The sequence below is a fragment of the Triticum urartu genome, chromosome 2A (genome assembly GCF_056163025.1).
Source record: "Triticum urartu cultivar PI428250 chromosome 2A, HENAU_Tu73, whole genome shotgun sequence".
NCBI classification, from domain to species: Eukaryota; Viridiplantae; Streptophyta; class Magnoliopsida; order Poales; family Poaceae; genus Triticum; species Triticum urartu.
In genome coordinates this window covers 719,893,520-719,916,184 of record NC_141874.1, presented here as the reverse complement: position 1 = coordinate 719,916,184, position 22,665 = coordinate 719,893,520, and the positions used below count along the sequence as shown (strand labels likewise).

The following is a 22,665-nucleotide window of genomic DNA, read 5'->3' as shown; positions in this document are numbered from 1 at the left end:
GAGCATTACAGGTGTCTCCAAAGGTAGATGTTGGGTTGGCGTATTTCGAGATTAGGATTTGTCACTCCGATTGTCGGAGAGGTATCTCTGGGCCCTCTCGGTATTACACATCACTTAAGCCTTGCAAGCATTACAACTAATATGTTAGTTGTGAGATGATGTATTACGGAACGAGTAAAGAGACTTGCCGGTAACGAGATTGAACTAGGTATTGGATATCGACGATCGAATCTCGGGCAAGTAACATACCGATGACAAAGGGAACAACGTATGTTGTTATGCGGTCTGACCGATAATGATCTTCGTAGAATATGTAGGAGCCAATATGGGCATCCAGGTCCCGTTATTGGTTATTGATCGGAGACGTGTCTTGGTCATGTCTACATTGTTCTCGAACCCGTAGGGTCCGCACGCTTAAGGTTACGATGACAGTTATATTATGAGTTTATGCATTTTGATGTACCGAAGGTTGTTCGGAGTCCCGGATGTGATCACGGACATGACGAGGAGTCTCAAAATGGTCGAGACATAAAGATTGATATATTGGAAGCCTATGTTTGGATATCGGAAGTGTTCCGGGTGAAATCAGGATTTTACCGGAGTACGGGGAGGTTACCGGAACCCCCCGGGAGCCATATGGGCCTTATTGGGCTTTAGTGGAAAGGTGAAAGGGGCTGCCCATGGTGGGCTGCGCGCCTCCCCCCTCCCCTAGTCCAACTAGGACTAGGAGAGGTGGCCGGCCACCTCTCTCTCTCTCTCTCTTTCCTCCTTGGGAATCCTATTTGGAATAGGATTGGGGGGGGAGTCCTACTCCCGGTAGGAGTAGGACTCCTCCTGCGCCTCCATAGGGCTGGCCGCACCCCTCCCCCTTGGCTCCTTTATATACGGAGGCAGGGGGCACCTCTAGACCCAAGTTGATCATTGAGATCGTTCCTTAGCCGTGTGCGGTGCCCCTCGCCACCATATTCCACCTCGATCATATCGTTGTAGTGCTTAGGCGAAGCCCTGCGTCGGTAGAACATCAAGATCGTCACCACGCCGTCGTGCTGACGGAACTCCTCCCCGAAGCTTTGCTGGATCGGAGCCTGGGGATCGTCATCGAGCTGTACGTGTGCTAAGAACTCGGAGGTGCCGGAGTAACGGTGCTTGGATCGGTTGGATCGGGAAGAAGACGTACGACTACTTCCTCTACGTTGTGTCAACGCTTCTATTGCGATCTACAAGGGTACGTAGATCATACTCTCCCCTTGTTGCTATGCATCACCATGATCTTGCGTGTGCGTAGGATTTTTTTTGAAATTACTACGTTCCCCAACAGACGCCCCCCCACCCCCCCACCCCCGCGCAACATTTTGTACCTCCGGCAACCACCCGGCAGCCCTGCCGACGTCCCACCGCCAAATTCTAGGAAGAATTCGACAAACCTTTTTTCTTCACTTTTTTCCCTTCGTCTCTGAAGACGGCAGCTCCTCCTCATCGTCTCCTAGGTTGGCGGTGCTCCTCCCCATCATCCTCTGGCACAAACAAAGCTGCAGCAAGCTGAGGAACATATAGAGGAAAAAAATGGCAGAAGGATTAGGGTATGAACCCATTAAAACGAAGAAGTGTCCAAGCCATGACCCGTCGGTGAGCGATCTATCAAATTACTTTTGCAGAGCATCTTCATAGGTCCTATATAGCTCATGGACATCATCTAGTGGCAAAAATTCATCGTTGGCCACATGGAAGGAAGATAGAAAAAGGATGTGGAAGGAAGAAGAAGATAGGAATAGACTTACATGTGGGCTATAGTTCATTTGAGAAGTTAAATTTGAGAGTTCGGTTAGGTTCATGTTTCTTTAACCCCACGAATTTGTTGAGTTAATTTTTGAGGTGCTAAAAATTAGGAGTTCGGTTAGAGATGCTCTAACAATTAGTTGCTTGAAATATATTTACTTCCCGCTCACTTTTGGTCTAGCACTTAGATTTGCATCCGCATGTTGTTGTTTTCTTTATTTGGTATGTCTCTTGCTTTTGATGAGAGAGAGGGAGAGAATGATATAGGGAGAGAGAGAGAGGTAGAGGGAGAGAGAGGGACGGCGTGATGCGGCCGACCGTTTCCAAGATAGGCAAGGACGATGAGGCTTCACGGGTTTGGGTGGCGGGCTTATCATTTCTACTCCCTCTTGCATTGGGAAACACCACCCAACCTTGAGACAGAGACACCATCGTCGGCTGCGGCGTTACTGGCAAGGTCTCAACAAGACCTCACCGGAGGCGCAAACAATGTGGCTCGCCGCTGAAGGGGACAAAGTGGATTAGCTTGTTTGGAGTTATAGGGGGTGATTTATAGATTCAACTAGAGGCTAAAGATGACCATGAAACCTTGGGTTTCAACTGTACGGCTCATGAAATGAATGAAACCAAACCTTTGTGGTGTTGGGGAACGTTGCAGAAAACAAAAAAAAATTCCTACGGTTTCACCAAGATCCATCTATGAGTTCATCTAGCAACGAGTGATCGGATTGCATCTACATACCTTTGTAGATCACGTGCGGAAGCGTTCAAAGAACGGGGATGAGGAAGTCGTACTCGACGTGATCCAAATCACCGGAGATCCTAGCGCCGAACGGACGGCACCTCCGTGTTCAACACACCTACGGTTAGCATGACGTCTCCTCCTTCTTGATCCAGCAAGGGGAAGGAGAGGTTGATGAAGATCCAGCAGCACGACGGTGTGGTGGTGGATGCAGGGCGTCACCGCAGCAGGGCTTCGCCGTTATACTGCGAGAGGGAGAGGTGTAGCAGGGGAGAGGGAGGCGCCAAGACTCAAGGGTGCGGCTGCCCCCTCCCTCCCCCCCTTTATATAGGCCCCCTAGGGGGGTGCGCCGGCCCTAGGAGATGGGATCTCCTAGGGGGGCAAGGGGTGGAGCGTCCCCTCACCCTAGGGTTCCCAACCCTAGGCGCATGGGATGGGCCAAGGGGGGCGCACCAGCCCACTATGGGCTGTTTCCCCTCCCCACTTTGGCCCATGGGGCCCTTCGGGATGGGTGGCCCCACCCGGTGGACCCCCGGGACCCTTTCGGTGGTCCCAGTACAATACCGGTGACCCCCGAAACTCTCCCGATGGCCAAAACTGCACTTCCTATATATAATTCTTCACCTCCAGACCATTCGGGAACTCCTCGTGACGTCCAGGATCGCATCCGGGACTCCGAACAACTTTCGGGTTACTGCATATTCATATCTCTACAACCCTAGCGTCACCGAACCTTAAGTGTGTAGACCCTACGGGTTCGGGAGACATGTAGACATGACCGAGACGGCTCTCCGGTCAATAACCAACAGCGGGATCTGGATACCCATGTTGGCTCCCACATGCTCCTCGATGATCTCATCGGATGAACCACGATGTCGAGGATTCAAGCAACCCCGTATACAATTCCCTTTGTCAATCGGTACGTTACTTGCCCGAGATTCGATCGTCGGTATCCCAATACCTCGTTCAATCTCGTTACCAGCAAGTCACTTTACTCGTACCGTAATGCATGATCCTGTGACCATACACTTGGTCACTTTGAGCTCATTATGATGATGCATTACCGAGTGGGCCCAGAGATACCTCTCCGTCATACGGAGTGACAAATCCCAGTCTTGATCCGTGTCAACCCAACAGACACTTTCGGAGATACCCGTAGTACACCTTTATAGTCACCCAGTTACGTTGTGACGTTTGGTATACCCAGAGCACTCCTACGGTATCCGGGAGTTACACGATCTCATGGTCTAAGGAAAAGATACTTGACATTGGAAAAAGTCTAGCAAACGAACTATACGATATTGTGCTATGTTTAGGATTGGGTCTTGTCCATCACATCATTCTCCTAATGATGTGATCCCGTTATCAATGACATCCCCATGTCCATAGCCAGGAAACCATGACTATCTGTTGATCAACGAGCTAGTCAACTAGAGGCTCACTAGGGACACATTGTGGTCTATGTATTCACACATGTATTACGATTTCCGGATAATATAATTAAAGCATGAACAATAGACAATTATCATGAACAAGGAAATATAATAATCATTTTATTATTGCCTCTAGGGCATATTTCCAACAGTCTCCCACTTGCACTAGAGTCAATCATCTAGTTACATTGTGATGAATCGAACAGCCATGGAATTCTGGTGTTGATCATGTTTTGCTCTAGGGAGAGGTTTAGTCAACGGATCTGCTACATTCAGGTCCGTATGTACTTTACAAATCTCTATGTCTCCATTTTGAACACTTTCACGAATGGAGTTGAAGCGACGGTTGATATGCCTGGTTTTCCTGTGAAACCTGGGCTCCTTGGCAAAGGCAATAGCTCCAGTGTTGTCACAGAAGAGAGTCATCAGGCCCGACGCATTGGGTATGACTCCTAGGTCGGTAATGAACTCCTTCACCCAGACTGCTTCGTGTGCTGCCTCCGAGGCTTCCATGTACTCCGCTTCACATGTAGATCCCACCACAACGCTTTGCTTGAAACTGCACCAGCTTACTGCCCCACCATTTAAAATATACACGTATCCGGTTTGTGACTTAGAGTCATCCAGATCTGTGTCGAAGCTAGCGTCGACGTAACCCTTTACGACGAGCTCTTCGTCACCTCCATAAACGAGAAACATTTCCTTAGTCATTTTCAGGTACTTCAGGATATTCTTGACCGCTGTCCAGTGTTCCTTGCCGGGATTACTTTGGTACCTACCTACCAAACTTACGACAAGGTTTACATCAGGTCTGGTACACAGCATGGCATACATAATAGAACCTATGGCTGAGGCATAGGGGATGACACTCATCTCTTCTATATCTTCTGCCGTGGTTGGACATTGAGCTGAGTTCAATTTCACACCTTGCAACACAGGCAAGAACCCCTTCTTAGACTGATCCATATTGAACTTCTTCAATATCTTATCAAGGTATGTGCTTTGTGAAAGACCTATGAGGCGTCTTGATCTATCTCTATATATCTTGATGCCTAATATATAAGCAGCTTCTCCAAGGTCCTTCATTGAAAAACTCTTATTCAAGTAGGCCTTAATGCTGTCCAAAAGCTCTATATCATTTCCCATCAAAAGTATGTCATCTACATATAATATGAGAAATGCTACAGAGCTCCCACTCACTTTCTTGTAAACGCAGACTTCTCCATAAGTCTGCATAAACCCAAACGCTTTGATCATCTCATCAAAGCAAATGTTCCAGCTCCGAGATGCTTGCATCAGCCCATAAATCGAACGTTGGAGCTTGCACACCTTGTCAGCATTCTTAGGATCGACAAAACCTTCCGGCTGCATCATATACAGTTCTTCCTTAAGATAACCGTTAAGGAATGCCGTTTTGACGTCCATTTGCCATATCTCATAATCATAGTATGCGGCAATTGCTAACATGATTCGGACGGACTTCAGCTTTGCTACGGGAGAGAATGTCTCATCGTAGTCAACCTCTTGAACTTGTCGATAACCCTTAGCGACAAGCCTAGCTTTATGGATGGTCACATTACCATCCGCGTTTGTCTTCTTCTTAAAGATCCATTTATTTTCTATGGCTCGCCGATCATCGGGCAAGTCAGTCAAAGTCCATACTTTGTTTTCATACATGGATCCTATCTCGGATTTCATGGCTTCCAGCCATTTGTCGGAATTCGGGCCCGCCATCGATTCTTCATAGTTCGAAGGTTCACCGTTGTCTAACAACATGATTTCCAAGACAGGGTTGCCGTACCACTCTGGTGCGGAACGTGTCCTTGTGGACCTTCGAAGTTCAGTAGGATCTTGATCAGAAGTATCTTGATCATCATCATTAACTTCCTCTCTAATTGGTGCAGGCACCACAGGAATATTTTCCTGAGTTGCGCCACTTTCCGGTTCAAGAGGTAATACTTCATCAAGTTCTACTTTCCTCCCACTTACTTCTTTCGAGAGAAACTCCTTCTCTAGAAAGGATCCATTCTTGGCAACAAATATCTTGCCTTCGGATCTGAGGTAGAAGGTATACCCAATAGTTTCTTTAGGGTATCCTATGAAGACGCATTTTTCCGACTTGGGTTCGAGCTTTTCAGGTTGAAGTTTCTTGACATAAGCATCGCATCCCCAAACTTTTAGAAACGACAGCTTAGGCTTCTTCCCAAACCATAATTCATACGGTGTCGTCTCAACGGATTTCGACGGAGCCCTATTTAAAGTGAATGCATCAGTCTCTAAAGCATAGCCCCAAAATGACAGCGGTAAATCGATAAGAGACATCATAGATCGCACCATATCCAATAGAGTGCGATTACGATGTTCGGACACACCATTACGCTGAGGTGTTCCAGGCGGCGTGAGTTGTGAAACTATTCCACATTTTTCTTAAGTGTGTACCAAATTCGTGACTCAAGTATTCTCCTCCACGATCTGATCGCAAAAACTTGATTTTTCTGTCACGTTGATTCTCAACCTCACTCTGAAATTCCTTGAACTTTTCAAAGGTTTCAGACTTGTGTTTCATTAAGTAGATATACCCATATCTACTCAAGTCATCAGTGAGGGTGAGAACATAACGATAGCCACCACGAGCCTCAACACTCATTGGACCGCACACATTAGTATGTATGATTTCCAATAGGTTGGTTGCTCGCTCCATTGTTCCTGAGAACGGAGTCTTGATCATCTTACCCATGAGGCATGGTTCGCACGTGTCAAATGATTCATAATCAAGAGACTCTAAAAGTCCATCTGCATGGAGCTTCTTCATGCGTTTGACACCTATGTGACCAAGGCGGCAGTGCCACAAGTATGTGGGACTATCATTATCAACCTTACATCTTTTGGTATTCACACTATGAATATGTGTAGCATTACGCTCGAGATTCATTATGAATAAACCATTCACCATAGGAGCATGACCATAAAACATATCTCTCATATAAATAGAACAACCATTATTCTCGGATTTAAATGAGTAGCCATCTCGTATTAAACGAGATCCTGATACAATGTTCATGCTCAAACTTGGCACTAAATAACAATTATTGAGGTTCAAAACTAATCCCATAGGTAAATGTAGAGGTAGCGTGCCGACGGCGATCACATCGACCTTGGAACCATTCCCGACGCGCATCGTCACCTCGTCCTTCGCCAGTCTTCGTTTATTCCGTAGCTCCTGCTTCGAGTTATAAATGTGAGCAACTGCACCGGTATCAAATACCCAGGAGCTACTACGAGTACTGGTAAGGTACACATCAATTACATGTATATCACATATACCTTTCATTTTGCCGGCCTTCTTGTCCGCTAAGTATTTGGGGCAGTTCCGCTTCCAGTGACCACTTCCCTTGCAATAAAAACACTCAGTCTCGGGCTTGGGTCCATTCTTTGGCTTCTTCCCGGCAGCTTGCTTACCGGGCGCGGCAACTCCCTTCCCGTCCTTCTTGAAGTTCTTCTTACCCTTGCCTTTCTTGAACTTAGTGGTTTTATTCACCATCAACACTTGATGGTCCTTTTTGACTTCTACCTCTGCTGATTTCAGCATTGCAAATACTTCAGGAATGGTCTTTTCCATCCCCTGCATATTGAAGTTCATCACAAAGCTCTTGTAGCTCGGTGGAAGTGACTAAAGGATTCTGTCAATGACCGCGTCATTCGAGAGATTAACTCTCAGCTGAGTTAAGCGGTTATGTAATCCAGACATAGTGAGTATGTGCTCACTGACAGAACTATTTTCCTCCATCTTACAGCTGAAGAACTTGTCGGAGACTTCATATCTCTTGACCCGGGCATGAGCTTGGAAAACCATTTTCAGCTCTTCAAACATCTCATATGCTCCGTGTCGCTCAAAACGCTTTTGGAGCCCCGGTTCTAAGCTGTAAGGCATGCCGCACTGAACGAGGGAGTAATCATCAGCACGTGTCTGCCAAGCGTTCATAACATCTTGTTCTGTGGGACGGGTGCGTCACCTAGCGGTGCTTGTAGGACATATTCTTTCTTGGCAGCTATGAGGATGATCCTCAGGTTCTGGACCCAGTCCGTATAGTTGCTGCCATCGTCTTTCAGCTTGGTTTTCTCTAGCAACGCGTTGAAGTTGAGGACAACGTTGACCATTTGATCTACAAGACATATTGTAAAATTTTTAGACTAAGTTCATGATAATTAAGTTCATCTAATCAAATTATATAATGAACTCCCACTTAGATAGACATCCCTCCAGTCATCTAAGTATAACATGATCCGAGTTAACTAGGCCGTGTCCGATCATCACGTGAGACGGACTAGTCAACATCGGTGAACATCTTCATGTTGATCGTATCTTTTATACGACTCATGCTCGACCTTTCGGTCTTCTGTTTTCTGAGGCCATGTCTGTACATGCTAGGTTCGTCAAGTCAACCTAAGTGTTTGCATGTGTAAATCTGTCTTACACCCGTTGTATGTGAACGTTGGAATCTATCACACCCGATCATCACGTGGTGCTTCGAAACAACGAATTGTCGCAACGGTGCACAGTTAAGGGGAACACTTTCTTGAAATTATTATGAGGGATCATCTTATTTACTACCGCCGTTCTAAGTAAACAAGATGCAAAAACATGATAAACATCACATGCAATCAAATAATAATAGTGACATGATATGGCCAATATCACATAGCTCCTTTGATCTCCATCTTGGGGCTCCATGATCATCTTGTCACCGGCATGACACCATGATCTCCATCATCATGATCTCCATCATCGTGTCTTCATGAAGTTGCTCGCCAACTATTACTTCTACTACTATGGCTAACACATTTAGCAATAAAGTAAAGTAATTTACATGGCGTTTCTCAATGACACGCAGGTCATACAAAAAATAAAGACAACTCCTATGGCTCCTGCCAGTTGTCATACTCATCGACATGCAAGTCGTGATTCCTATTACAAGAACATGATCTCATACATCACATATATATCATTCATCATTCATCACAACTTTGGCCATATCACATCACAAAGCACTTGCTGCAAAAACAAGTTAGACGTTCTCTAATTGTTGTTGCAAGTTTTACGTGGCTGCAAAAGGGTTCTAGCAAGAACGTTTTCTTACCTACGTAATAGCCACAACGTGATTTGTCAACTTCTATTTACCCTTCATAAGGACCCTTTTCATCGAATCCGCTCCAACTAAAGTGGGAGAGACAGACACCCGCTAGCCACCTTATGCAACTAGTGCATGTCAGTCGGTGGAACCAGTCTCACGTAAGCGTACGTGTAAGGTCGGTCCGGGCCGCTTCATCCCACAATACCGCTGAAGCAAAATAAGACTATTAGCGGCAAGAAAGTTGACAACATCTACGCCCACAACAAATTGTGTTCTACTCGTGCAAAGAGAACTATGCATAGACCTAGCTCATGATGCCACTGTTGGGGAACGTTGCAGAAAACAAAAAAAATTTCCTACGTTTTCACCAAGATCCACCTATGAGTTCATCTAGCAACGAGTGATCGGATTGCATCTACATACCTTTGTAGATCACGCGCGGAAGCGTTCAAAGAACGGGGATGAGGAAGTCGTACTCGACGTGATCCAAATCACCGGAGATCCTAGCGCCGAACGGATGGCACCTCCGTGTTCAACACACGTACGGTCAGCGTGACGTCTCCTCCTTCTTGATCCAGCAAGGGGGAGGAGAGGTTGATGAAGATCCAGCAGCACGACGGTGTGGTGGTGGATGCAGGGCGTCACCGCAGCAGGGCTTCGCCGTTATACTGCGAGAGGGAGAGGTGTAGCAGGGGAGAGGGAGGCGCCAAGACTCAAGGGTGCGGCTGCCCCCTCCCTCCCCCCTTTATATAGGCCCCCTAGGGGGGTGCGCCGGCCCTAGGAGATGGGATCTCCTAGGGGGGGCGGCGGCCAAGGGGTGGAGCGCCCCCCAAGCCAGGTGGGGCGCCCCCCACCCTAGGGTTCCCAACCCTAGGCGCATGGGGTGGGCCAAGGGGGGCGCACCATCCCACTATGGGCTGGTTCCCCTCCCCACTTTGGCCCATGGGGCACTCCGGGATGGGTGGCCCCACCCGGTGGACCCCCGGGACCCTTCCGGTGGTCCCGGTACAATACCGGTGACCCCCGAAACTCTCCTGATGGCCGAAACTGCACTTCCTATATATAATTCTTCACCTCCGGACCATTCCGGAACTCCTCGTGACATCCAGGATCTCATCCGGGACTCCGAACAACTTTTGGGTTACTGCATATTCATATCTCTACAACCCTAGCGTCACCGAACCTTAAGTGTGTAGACCCTACGGGTTCGGGAGACATGTAGACATGACCGAGACGGCTCTCCGGTCAATAACCAACAGCGGGATCTGGATACCCATGTTGGCTCCCACATGCTCCTCGATGATCTCATCGGGTGAACCACGATGTCGAGGATTCAAGCAACCCCGTATACAATTCCCTTTGTCAATCGGTACGTTACTTGCCCGAGATTCGATCGTCGGTATCCCAATACCTCGTTCAATCTCGTTACCGGCAAGTCACTTTACTCGTACCGTAATGCATGATCCCGTGACCATACACTTGGTCACTTTGAGCTCATTATGATGATGCATTACCGAGTGGGCCCAGAGATACCTCTCCGTCATACGGAGTGACAAATCCCAGTCTTGATCCGTGTCAACCCAACAGACACTTTCGGAGATACCCGTAGTACACCTTTATAGTCACCCAGTTACGTTGTGATGTTTGGTATACCCAGAGCACTCCTACGGTATCCGGGAGTTACACAATCTCATGGTCTAAGGAAAAGGTACTTGACATTGGAAAAACTCTAGCAAACGAACTATAAGATCTTGTGCTATGTTTAGGACTGGGTCTTGTCCATCACATCATTCTCCTAATGATGTGATCCCGTTATCAATGACATCCGCATGTCCATAGCCAGGAAACCATGACTATCTGTTGATCAACGAGCTAGTCAACTAGAGGCTCACTAGGGACACATTGTGGTCTATGTATTCACACATGTATTACGATTTCCGGATAATACAATTAAAGCATGAACAATAGACAATTATTATGAATAAGGAAATATAATAATCATTTTATTATTGCCTCTAGGGCATATTTCCAACATGTGGAACCTCACGCATAGGTGGTCCCTTTTTACACAAGTTGTAGCATATGCCTAACAGATCATGTGGTAAGTTGATCAAGAAGAAGACAACATTCTTCACAAGTAAAGGAAAGTTGCATATTTGATTCCTCAACTATTCGACGAATCTAACTTTGGTTCTTAAACTCTAAAACTAGATAAACTTGACTCACAACTTCTGAAAGCCCGAACAAATTTGTTCCCTCGGCACACGACCGGAAGAGATTTGATGGATGATGCGGTTATGGTTTCTCACAATTTAATGCTAAATATATTTTTTAATAAAAGTGAGGGCAAACCTAATTGAACAAATAGGAATTTCATTCCTGAAATCTCATGTGACTTTTTTTCCCTATGGCACTCTTTGGCTTATTGGATTCACTTTGAAATTTTCTATAAGAATCCTTCCTTTTGTTCACATTGGAGGATTCTAAACACTTTCCAAAGCCTCATGTTTTCACTTCTTTTGAGAAGTTTAACTCCTCTCTCTCCTCAAGAAACATTTTCCCGCGAAATTCTCGTCATGCATCCGAACAACTATGTTGTACAATTCATGTGTTTTCAAATTCCTATAGGAATGTACGGGAGATGGCATCCTATTATTCCTTTATTTTTAACATGCCTAACTGGTAACTGCTAACGAACAACTACAAAGCTAATTATACAAGCATGGTCACGTAGAATTAAAGCCATATGCATAGGTATTGATATCTTTGCCCTGATGTGGATATTTCATTAGTTCTGTCCGCGCATGCATAGCCGTGCTTGAGTTGATCTAGTACAAAAGCTTCTAGGTCCAAGTTACACCAACCAGTTTGAACAAAGTACAGTCTATCACACTTGGGTTGATCTTCAAGACACAAATAACCTAGATTACTTACTGTCTACTCCATCTATCTCTGCATGATGTCGCCTTCTCTCCTCTCAGCCCATCTACATGATTGCACACCTTTTTACATAAATCCTGACCATAAGTAGAACCAAAACACGTCGTCACAATCTCTAAGATCGGATTGCTATCTACTACCCTTGTGTTTTTCTCAAGCTATGGCCTCACAGGCCTAGTGACTAGACCATAAAAAAAACCCTGCATATCTGCCATGAATAATGGAGCGTCGACACGATATGTATGATTGGAAAAGGAGCATGCAGAGGAAAGCGAGAACCACCAGGATGATGGATGCTATGCTGAGGTTGACCTCGGAGTTGGCGCCTCCGTCCATCTACCGTCGAACTCGGAACATGACACTGCACATGAACAGACAACAGTCCCACACAACAAAAACAGCAGTACTGAAAATATTCCTCCTCCCTGCATGCCACTAGTCTATGTATGCTACATGAAAACACATCGCTTTCCTGAAACACACCTGCCAAAAGAGGCTCCGGCTAGGCATGGCCTGGAATTGCAACTGTACCTGCAGGTAAGTAAAGCCCATCCCTAGCTAATGATACGCGGTTACTACGCCTAGGCACACACCGCGCATGATTCTCGTGGAAAAGCTGCTGGGTGCAGCCAGGAGGTGCATGCATGCCTCCCATGTACGTAAATGACATGCATGGCTGTCTTACGAGCTAATCACTACTGATCGACATCGATGGATGGATGGAACGAACTTATCCCATGGACTGGTCAACCTGATCAGCGTCACTCAGCTAGCTAGCCATGCCGTGTTGCCATACACACACAAAACACAGGTAATTAATTCACACACCATGCCATGTCGGGGCCGTCAAATCGGTCGGACTTTTACTCCCTGGTAGACAGCGATGATATAACAGTGAGTAGCGTACTGCAGACTAGCAATGCTGGAATTCGTGGGGATTAACGGATGCATGCAGAATGCATGCCGGTGTTAGTGGAAAGACGTTTCTCGCAATCCCGATAAAGCTGTGAAGTGCCAAAAGCCCGCGGAAAAGAGGAAAAGCTACTGGCAGCTACATGTAACCTCAGTAGTCCTCAGAGCGCCGGGCCGGCCGGTCGGACGGGCGAACGACGCCGTGGTGGTGTATACTGGGGAGTGGGGACGACGGTTGCGAGAGCAAAGCGGGTAGACGATCGAAAAGATGCATCCGTGCATGCATGGCAAAGCCGCGGCTGGCCATGCCGCGCGAGACGGGCCAGGCTCCGCGTGGTCGGCAGGGGCCATGCTAGGATGTGTGAGTGTGACGTACGTATGCCCTGGATAGCCGGCTAGCTCGCCTGCCGGCCGGGTGGCCCGGCCATGGCCCCATGCATGGCATAGGTCGCGGCGGTTGGACGGGGACGGCCGGGGGTGCATGGGCCGGTGCAATCATGGCGCCTATGCCCCGGCGTCGGGACTTGCCTCCGGGCGTTGAGTAGATCGCAACACGCGGTTGTCGGGGGCGATTTGATTTACCTACCTACATACCTGCATGCAGCACGCAAGCCTCGCGGCAATCATCGCCGTGTGCCCCTGTCACCTCGGACGCTAACTATATTACTCTCGCTCACAGGATCGATCGACAAGTTCGAGGTGTTTTTTTGCTATATAAAGTAAGACGACGAGAGCTTAGCATATGTGATCCCTTGCTCAATTGGCAAATCCATCCGGGCCCTTTGTGTCTAGCTAACTGGCACTCTCTTCACCGGTGAGACTAGCTAATTAAGAAGTGGCAGCGCGTGCATGCACTGTTGGCTAGAGGTAGATTGTGCTGCCTGCATGCGCCGGCACGCGGCCAGGCATGCATGCATGCATGCAGCCTAGCTAGTGACTCGACGTACGTGCTTCGGCATGCATCGTCACAGTCGGCAGGTAGGCGCACGCGACGACCAGGCTATTTGACCCCAGTGGCGGAGCCAGGATTCAAGTATAGGGAGAAGGGCGAGTACGGGAACGTATCTAGTGCACCAAGATAATTGGTGCTACCGGTGCATCGGACCCCGTTGCACATTCAAAAATATTCAAAAAAAATCGAAAATAATTTAGTGTATCGACACAACATCAATATATGTTGTCACAAAAATTCAAATCAAAATTCAAAACAATGCTCAAGATACAAAAATGATAAATTTGACCTCAATGTGCTAATGGGCCAAAACTGAAGCCCAACTTGTGTTACGTATTATTCAGTGTCAAATTTGTTATTTTTGTAGCTCAAGCAATGTTTCAAATATTGAATTAAAATTTTGTGACAACATACATTGATGTTGTGTCAATGCATTAGATTTTTTTCGAAGTTTTTCGAATATTTTTTAATGTGCAACGGGCGACCGGTGCACCGGTAGCACAAATTGCCCCGGTGCACCAGATACATTCCCGGGCGAGTACATATATTGATCTAATCTCGTTGGCAATTACTCGTCGCTGCTACTAAATTTGTCGATCGTTGGGGGGGGGGGGGGGGGCGCAGGCCCCTGCTCGTCCCCCCTGGCTCCGCCCCTGTTTGACCCGACTGCAACTAGCTGGCCCTGCATATTCGCCCGAGCTATATCTAGCCTGTTGTGAGACGAGCTTCGTCTTGTCTCTGGCGAAAGCGTTATTGCGCCGGCGCATTACTGTAGCACGAGTTTTTTCATGTGTGTTTTTTATCGATTTTTTCCGCTGTTTCCACCATGTTTTTCTGTTTTCTCTTGTTTTCTTTGGTTTTTCATTTTGTTTACAGTAACTTTCTTTCTTCGATTTTCTTTGTTTCTTTCTCGGTTTTCATCTATTTTCTTGGATATTTTCTTTTATGTTTTATTTTCTATTTTCTTGTTGTTCTATGCTTGTCTATATTTTCCACACACATTTATACATTTTCCGTATACATCGGAAATATTTTTTATACATGTTTAAATATTGTTAAATATATGATTAACATTTTCTCAATTATATATTTTAATGTCTAATTTGCATATTCATTTCCGTTTTTTATATCCATATAAAAAATTATATACATGTTTAAAACATTTTTACGAATGACACAAAACATTTTTTTAAACTATATGAACATTTTTTTACATTGTATAAACATGTTTTGAAAATTGTATAACATATATTTGAAACACTCGAACATTTTTTAAGTGTAACATACATTTTTTAATGGTACAAAACATTTTTATTAATTACACGGACATTGTTTGTATATTGTATTTTTTGGGGGTAAATGCCACCTAATTGTTTTTGAAACACATGAATATTTCGTAAAAGTTACAAACATATTTTAATAATTATAGTAACAAAAAGTTAACACCGTGTTAACATTTTCTACATTCATGATGATGTTTTTGAAAAATTAAGTACATCAAGTATTTCAAATATATGTATTTGCAATTTTTTTTAAATGTAAAAAAAGAAGAAATGAACAAAAACAGTACGCGTCCCTGCGTAAGTATGGGCCAACCTATTTTGGGCGTCCTTGAGGCGAGACACAATGGCGCACCTGCATGTTGGTGTCGGCTTGAATGAATCAAATCTCCCCAAGCAAGGTTCGAGCCCTCTGACGCCGTATGTTCTCCTCCCAGCAAAATGAAAGCATACTAAAAAGTCTCAATACTTCAGCCAGGATGCAAGGCGGTTAAATTCCCCTTGTTCGTGACGGACCCGACAGAGAGAGAATGCAAGAACCTGCTCCAGCTAAATAAAGGAGCAGAGGTTGTGCCCTATTAGGAAACTAGGCCTTGTGATTTGTTCATTAGAAGAGCACGCGGTGCCCACACAGATTTTCAATGGGCCGGCTCATAATCTCCCCCGGCTCAGTTTTTCGGAAGCGCTTGCACTCCTCCATGGCTATATCTCCCTTGCTGCGAGATATATGTCGAACTTGCTTTTGGTGCCAACTCGGCCATGGCCCAATATGGCAGATAGGAACAATATTGTTTCCAAACGAATGTATAGTTTTCCTGCGGGCACTTTCATGATGGGCACCTATACACCAGAGTTGACGACGACACCGAGCACGTCCATGAGCAGCTGCTCACTGCAAAACTGATTGCTAAAGCATAGTCATAGTACTGTGACAGCGGATTCGCAATTTACGCGAGATCACGTGGACAAGATGGACAAACCCCCAAGAACTTGTTCATGCGTGCGTGAACCCGTTCGCATGGATGGACTCAAACATTCCACTCGCTAGTCGCAAGGCCTCCAGGACTGGCGCCACGCACGAGGTCCCATTGGTGCACGGGGCCAGACGGATGAGCGTGGGAGAGTGGCCGGTCATGCAGTGGCGGAGCCAGGAATATTTGATTAGGGGGGCCAAATGAGGCTAACACAGGTTGGGGAGGACCAAACACGGAAAAAAAATGAGCTTTTTACAGCAAATGATCACTAAACATGTATTATACATAAGCAAATTAGTATTAAATCACTGATGTTAGAGGGGCCCAGGGCCCCTGCTGGTCCCCTGTCTCAGCCACTGCGGTCATGGGCCTCCTCGTGTCCGATGATCACTCACCCGTCCAACCAGCTACATGGGGAAGATCCACTGTTACACCACATCGGTGGGATCCAACATTCTCCCTCAACTCGAAAAGTACATATGTGTTGGAAATACTCCCTCCGTCCTTGAAAGAGTGTACTTCCAACTTTGTTGGAGGGTCAAACTATTTCAAACTTTGACCGAGTTTGTGAAAAAATATATCAATGTTTGTGAAAACGAATAGGTATATGATGAAAAATATATTTTATTATGAATCTAATGCTACTAATTTGATGTCATAAATGTTGGTGTATTATTGTATAAATATGATCAAACATAAGAAAGTTTGACTCTCCAACAAAATTGGAAATACACTTTTTCAAGGACGGAGGGAGTATGCCCTAGAGGTAATAATAATTGTATTACTCACTTTGATCCATTTTAATTATTGTTGATTTAGCACAACTTTATACTAAATCAACGACAATTAATATGGATCATAGGGAGTATTATATTTTTATATTCGTAATTAAGTTTATATTTGTTTACTATAATTTAATTGATTCTTGAATATGAGATTCAGAGGAAAACTCAATTGCATGTGTAAGAACGTAAACATCAATATGATCCCTAGTCATTCCTCTACGACTAGATCGTGTATTGATGACAATCTTGTTTTCCTGATCATGAGCATTGTTACAGTAACAAAGATGCTATGAATAATGAGAATACATTGTTATTGAAAAATTGTTGTCGGATAAACTCAACTTATGAATTACTTAGAGATTACATCGTTATTATGTTATCGGTATTCATATAAAGTGTTAAGGTTTACCTACTTTCTTAGACCATGAGAATATCGTATACTAACATGTTAGATCGTTACTTTGGGGTTACCAAATTTCACTCCCTAATTGGATGTGAATAAAAGTAACTTATGGGTATACCGAAAATGTATGTCTCTGTATAGATAGTTTAGGGCCGGGATTTGCTCCCCAAACGATAGAGAGATACTCTGGAGCCCAGTAAGTATACAATATCATTATCGTTTGGCCAGACGGATGTGATTAAAATCACAGGATATCAAAATACGTAATGAGTAAAGAGAACAAAACCGATAACGAGGATAACCGTTATAGTGATCAAAGTGTTGATCACAGTGATATCGATAATATCTCACACCGAGTTTTGTAACGTATCACAAAGAAAATAGAATGATATTCATAAACAAAAGGTTCGCTCAAGAACTTTGTGAATATACGGGAGCTATCAAGGGTATCCTAATTCCGCTGTTAACTATTGACCAGAAAGTGTTTCGGGTCATGTCTGCTTATTTTCGAATCTCTAGGGTCACACGCTTAACTGGTAGTAATTAAAATGAGAACTATAGTATGAGAGAATAAGCATCAAAAGAGTTTCGGATGGATCCAAATGTCTCAGACGTGTTTTGAAATTCAGGAAAGATATAACATGACAAAAAAAGTTCCGAGTCTATATATAGTATACTTCAGAAGGTTCCACATGGTTCCGGAAACTTATGAAATATATTTTGGGAGAAACGCCCCTCTTGGGTTGGCCCATGGGGGTAGCCCCTAGTGGGCCAAAAGAAGGCACCCAACATATATGGTAGAGATGGGTCGAATTGGGAGGAGGAGGAGTCCTCCCTCCCTAGTTCAGCCGAACTAGGATGAAATCACGCACACGCGTCAAATGGGCCGGCCAACTTTGTTTAGTGGAAGGCAATATTTGATTTGGTTTTGGTATGAGTACTAAGGCAAGAAAAGATTTGATTTACTTGAGACTTCTTAAGATTTGATACCAATGGGTTAATGCATGACATTGTTTTTATTAAGTGTCGATTTAATTATGATTTTCTTAAGATTTGTTTTGAATGAGTTAATGCATGATGTTATTTTGATAAAGTGACGATTAATTTGGATGAGTTAATGCATGACGTTGTTTTATAAGAGCCAATTTGATTGAGATTTTTTTTAAAAAATTTGATTTGAATGAGTTGATGTATGACATTGTTTTGGGAAAGTGCCGATTTGATTGTGTTAATGCACGTGTCAAATGAGCCGGCCAAATTGGCTGCGATTGGGTGAAAGGTTATCTATAACACGCTCACAGACGTAATATAGGGTTGGTGGGAAGTGAGGGGACTAGAGATTATTTGTTTGTATGGCCTAACTGGCTTGGCCAACTGCACTTTTCGTCCAGCGTAATCTTATCCAGTTAAAACCTAATCCCTCATCTTGTCGTCATACTCGCCCCTCCAACTACATGCCTCATAGTCCTATATATCCCACACACATGCTCACTGGCGCACCTTCTCTTCATTGTGCAACTGCACAACTTTGTTGGTAAGGTTGTGTTTTTTATAAAGAAAGCGCCCCCCCCCCCCACCGCCCCATTTTTATTGATGAGGCAGACAGAACCGACAAGCCAGATCCGGGCAACAACCCTTACAAACTTAAAAACACCACTCCTGCCCAAACAACAGCACACAACAGCCTCAGAGTTCAGCCACTCTATACTAGTATTCTTACCTTTTATTATTACATCACCCCTACCGAATAGCAAATCAACAGACTACTGCTCGAAAGATTCAGTAAGGGGGAGAGTCACTCCCAGGCTATGCGAAGTAGCTCCCCACGATGCATGTCCAATGCGAGGATGAATTGCTTTAGGAGTGTCGTTTGAGTGGCGTCGCAGAGAACCACCCATTGATGAAGAAAACCGTGAAGCTTCACAAACACGCAGCCCATGCCCCTCCAAGTACGTCCCTGGAAACAGAAATCATTCCTCGGTCTCCAAATGTTCCACAAGGAGGCAGCAACGATCATGTTAATCACACGTTTAGATTTGTGTAACCGCCACAAGGCATAAATGTCAGCAAAACTTTTGATTTGAGCATTCTGAAAGAAAAATCAGCAACTAGCCTCCCTACATGATCTGCAACCACACACTCAAAGAAAAGATGATGGACTGATTCATTCTCATTATAGAAAAGGCAAGATATATCTTCAAGATTCCTGAGTTTAGCCGGGTTATCCCTAGTCAGGACTTTGTTATATACACAAAGCCATAAGAAGACATGGATTTGTTTGGGGACATAGTACTTTCCAAAGGCTATCCCCAATCGCTGACCTCACTCCTCCAAAATTGATAGCATGATAAAAAAATTTAACTGAATAAACCCCTTTAGATTCTAGGGCCCAAACAGGGATGCCAGAGGAGTTAGACAAGGGGAACCGTTTAATATGCTCAATTAAACTACACCAGGTAAGGTTGTGTTTTTCTGTATGCTCTAGATGTTTTTTAGTTCAAGCAACCTTTTACTTTCGTATTCATGTTCGCAACATATAATTAACTTAGTATTCGTTTTCGGCAATATCTGCTTCCCAAATTTTCATATATAGTTGTAGACGTTTCCACTAAGAAAAGATGACAAAACTCTGTTTCATTCATTTCCGTTTTCCTTTACTACTTGAGTTGAATATGTTACATTTCAGCAGCATATTATCAAATGAAAGATTTCTCCGCCACCAAGGATGAGGATAGTGACGGTGACATACAAGCTTGTGCTTTGGTGATACTCCATTGCCATTTTGAGTTTTAGTCCGAGTGGCCTGTTTTTGCGCAATGGAAGAGTAGTGACTGTACCGCAAAAATGCATGGGTAGGTGAATTCCTTTTGTGGCCGGCCAACAATATCTCTATAACAAGTCGTTATTTCTTTGTCAGTTATTTTCCTCTATTTTCTTTGCAGCATTGAAATACGGCATGCAGAAGGAATTAAGTGCACAGTGTAGAACTTTGGCAATATTCCTCTGTGATTTTATCCCACAACAACATATTCCCATAACAGTAAACATGGAAATTGATACATACAGTACACGGAGAACACATATAGAGTGGGGTATTAATACATACAAGAACACAGAGGGGTATACGTACGCAGTTTATTTATCAGAGACCATATTTACCAGCAACTTACTATACGTGCGCAGAGCAACGTCACGTAGAGTTGCACACACGCGTAGGTACGTTACGTATGGCTGCACCTCGTGTGCTCAGTTGCGGACCTCCGCGCGGTACATGGGCTCCGGGACCTCGTCCGCGCGCGCACAGCAGCGGCACCCATGGTACCCGTTACCGCAGCAGCCCCATTGACATCCACTGCCGCCGCCGCCTCCGCCGTGTCCGGGGTAGCCACCGCCGCCGCCACCGCCGTGTCCGGGGTAGCCGCCGCCGCCGCCACCACCACCGCCTGGGTAGCCGCCACCGCCTCCTCCACCGTGGCCCGGGTAGCCACCGCCACCTCCTCCACCGTGGCCCGGGTAGCCACCGCCACCTCCTCCACCGTGGCCCGGGTACCCGCCGCCGCCTCCTCCACCGTGGCCTGGGTAGCCGCCGCCGCCTCCTCCACCGTGGCCTGGGTAGCCTCCGCCACCTCCTCCACCGTGTCCTGGATAGCCGCCGCCTCCTCCTCCACCGTGGCCTGGGTAGCCTCCCCCGCCGCCTCCAGGGTAGCCGCCGCCGCCGCCGTAGCCCTCTACACCGGCTTTCTTCTCCTCCTTCTTGGCCTCTACATGAACAGAAAAATATTGTGCATTGAAATTAGGAGCAGCACGCAGCAAAGCAAGATTCCTAGCCTAATGACGACTAGTTAATTCATGCTAGTTCGAAAGTACTACGAGATCAATAGCGCGTTAGCTCACGAGTTTGTTCAGTTGAGGCGACGAGGATAGCAGCAGCAAGCACGAGAGCAAACACAAGAAGACCCTTGGACGCCATGCTTGACACCCTCTGCTTCTTCAGTGCTTCTAGTGGCTAGTGTGATTGTGGATATAGACCAGCATGCAGAACAAGCGAATTTATAGGAGGGAGAGGCCAATGGAGGGCTTGGATAAGATGGCTAGCTAGGGAGGGGCAGTGAGCGTGTGAGGTGTGCAAGTTGACGCTGGGGTCTCCATGGGTGTCGTCGGCAACGCGGACCCCGTGAGCGGTGGTGGTTGGGGGGTGGACGGTACACATTACTGCATCCCAGCAACCTAAGCTCTGCATCATCTGCAGGAATACCAATGGCGCCAGCCTCTGACTTATGCGCGGTGCAGGTGGGCACTGTTCGTGCGACGACAAAGTCGTGCCCGGCGTCTTCCATTGCATGCACGCAACGCGTCAATCTCGTTAAGCAGCTGTGGGTCAAGTTAGACACGGACGCATGTACATCCAAATCAGCCGAGAGCATATTCTGGATCGGATATCTTCTTCTGCATTTGGAAACCGGTACATTACCGGACGTGGAGCATCGCTGAACGTTCGTACATGGTGGATTGGTGGGTAGTCTTTGAAGCAGCTACACATATGTATCACCTCCCCTTCGTTCACTTATGTACGCACAGTGAACTTACGAAATTGTTATCCAAGGCCACGTACCACACATCCCGTCTACCACCTGCCCGGACGTTCGTACCACGCACGCACAGTGAGCATCGCTGAACGTTCGTACGTGGTGGGTAGTATTTGGAGCAACCACACACATATATATCACCTCCTCTTCGTTCACTTATGTACGCACAGTGAACTTATGAAATTGTTATCCAAGGCCATGTACCACACACTCCCGCCTACCGGAAATTTGAAAATTCGTAGGGGCACCCACGAGCCAAGCCTTGCCTGGCCGCTCGATTGTCCCGCGATTCGTGAAGTGGTTGAATCCTTGTATGAGGATATAATAAATTTTAAGTTTTAATCGTTCAAACTTACGGCTTGTTATATGAAACTTGTAATTTTCTCTCCCACTCTTACCAAGTTTCATAGATAAATTTTAAAGATATGTTCTTTGTTGTTTGTACGCACAAAAATCATGAATTATCGGTCGCTGGTGCTAAGTTCTAAGAGTTGAAACTTAATATTTATTTTCAAAATTCAATAAAATGTATTTAAAATTGATCTTATTTGAAAGTCCTCGTCACGAGAAACACGAATATAAAAACACAACTTAATTCGGATTGTTCGTTCAAAAGATATAATGATTTGAAAATCGATAGCCAAAATAAAAGCACATACGGGGGACTTTGGTGCCCCTGCACTTGCGTGCCCCAAATCCACCCCTCTCTCCACCCGGTCTATGCTCCTATATGGCTCCTATATATGGTGC

General features: G+C 45.6%; 1 protein-coding gene across 1 annotated transcript; it reads right to left on the bottom strand.

The window, feature by feature from the left end:
- Positions 1-20,364: 20,364 nt before the first annotated feature.
- Positions 20,365-21,380, bottom strand: LOC125540086 (uncharacterized). The gene is made up of 2 exons (XM_048703664.2): positions 21,224-21,380; positions 20,365-21,090 (listed from the first exon to the last, which is right to left on the bottom strand). The coding sequence occupies exons 1-2, from the start codon at positions 21,297-21,299 to the stop codon at positions 20,576-20,578; spliced, it is 591 nt and encodes a 196-aa protein (XP_048559621.2). The 5' UTR covers positions 21,300-21,380; the 3' UTR covers positions 20,365-20,575.
- Between the last annotated feature and the right edge of the window lie 1,285 nt (positions 21,381-22,665).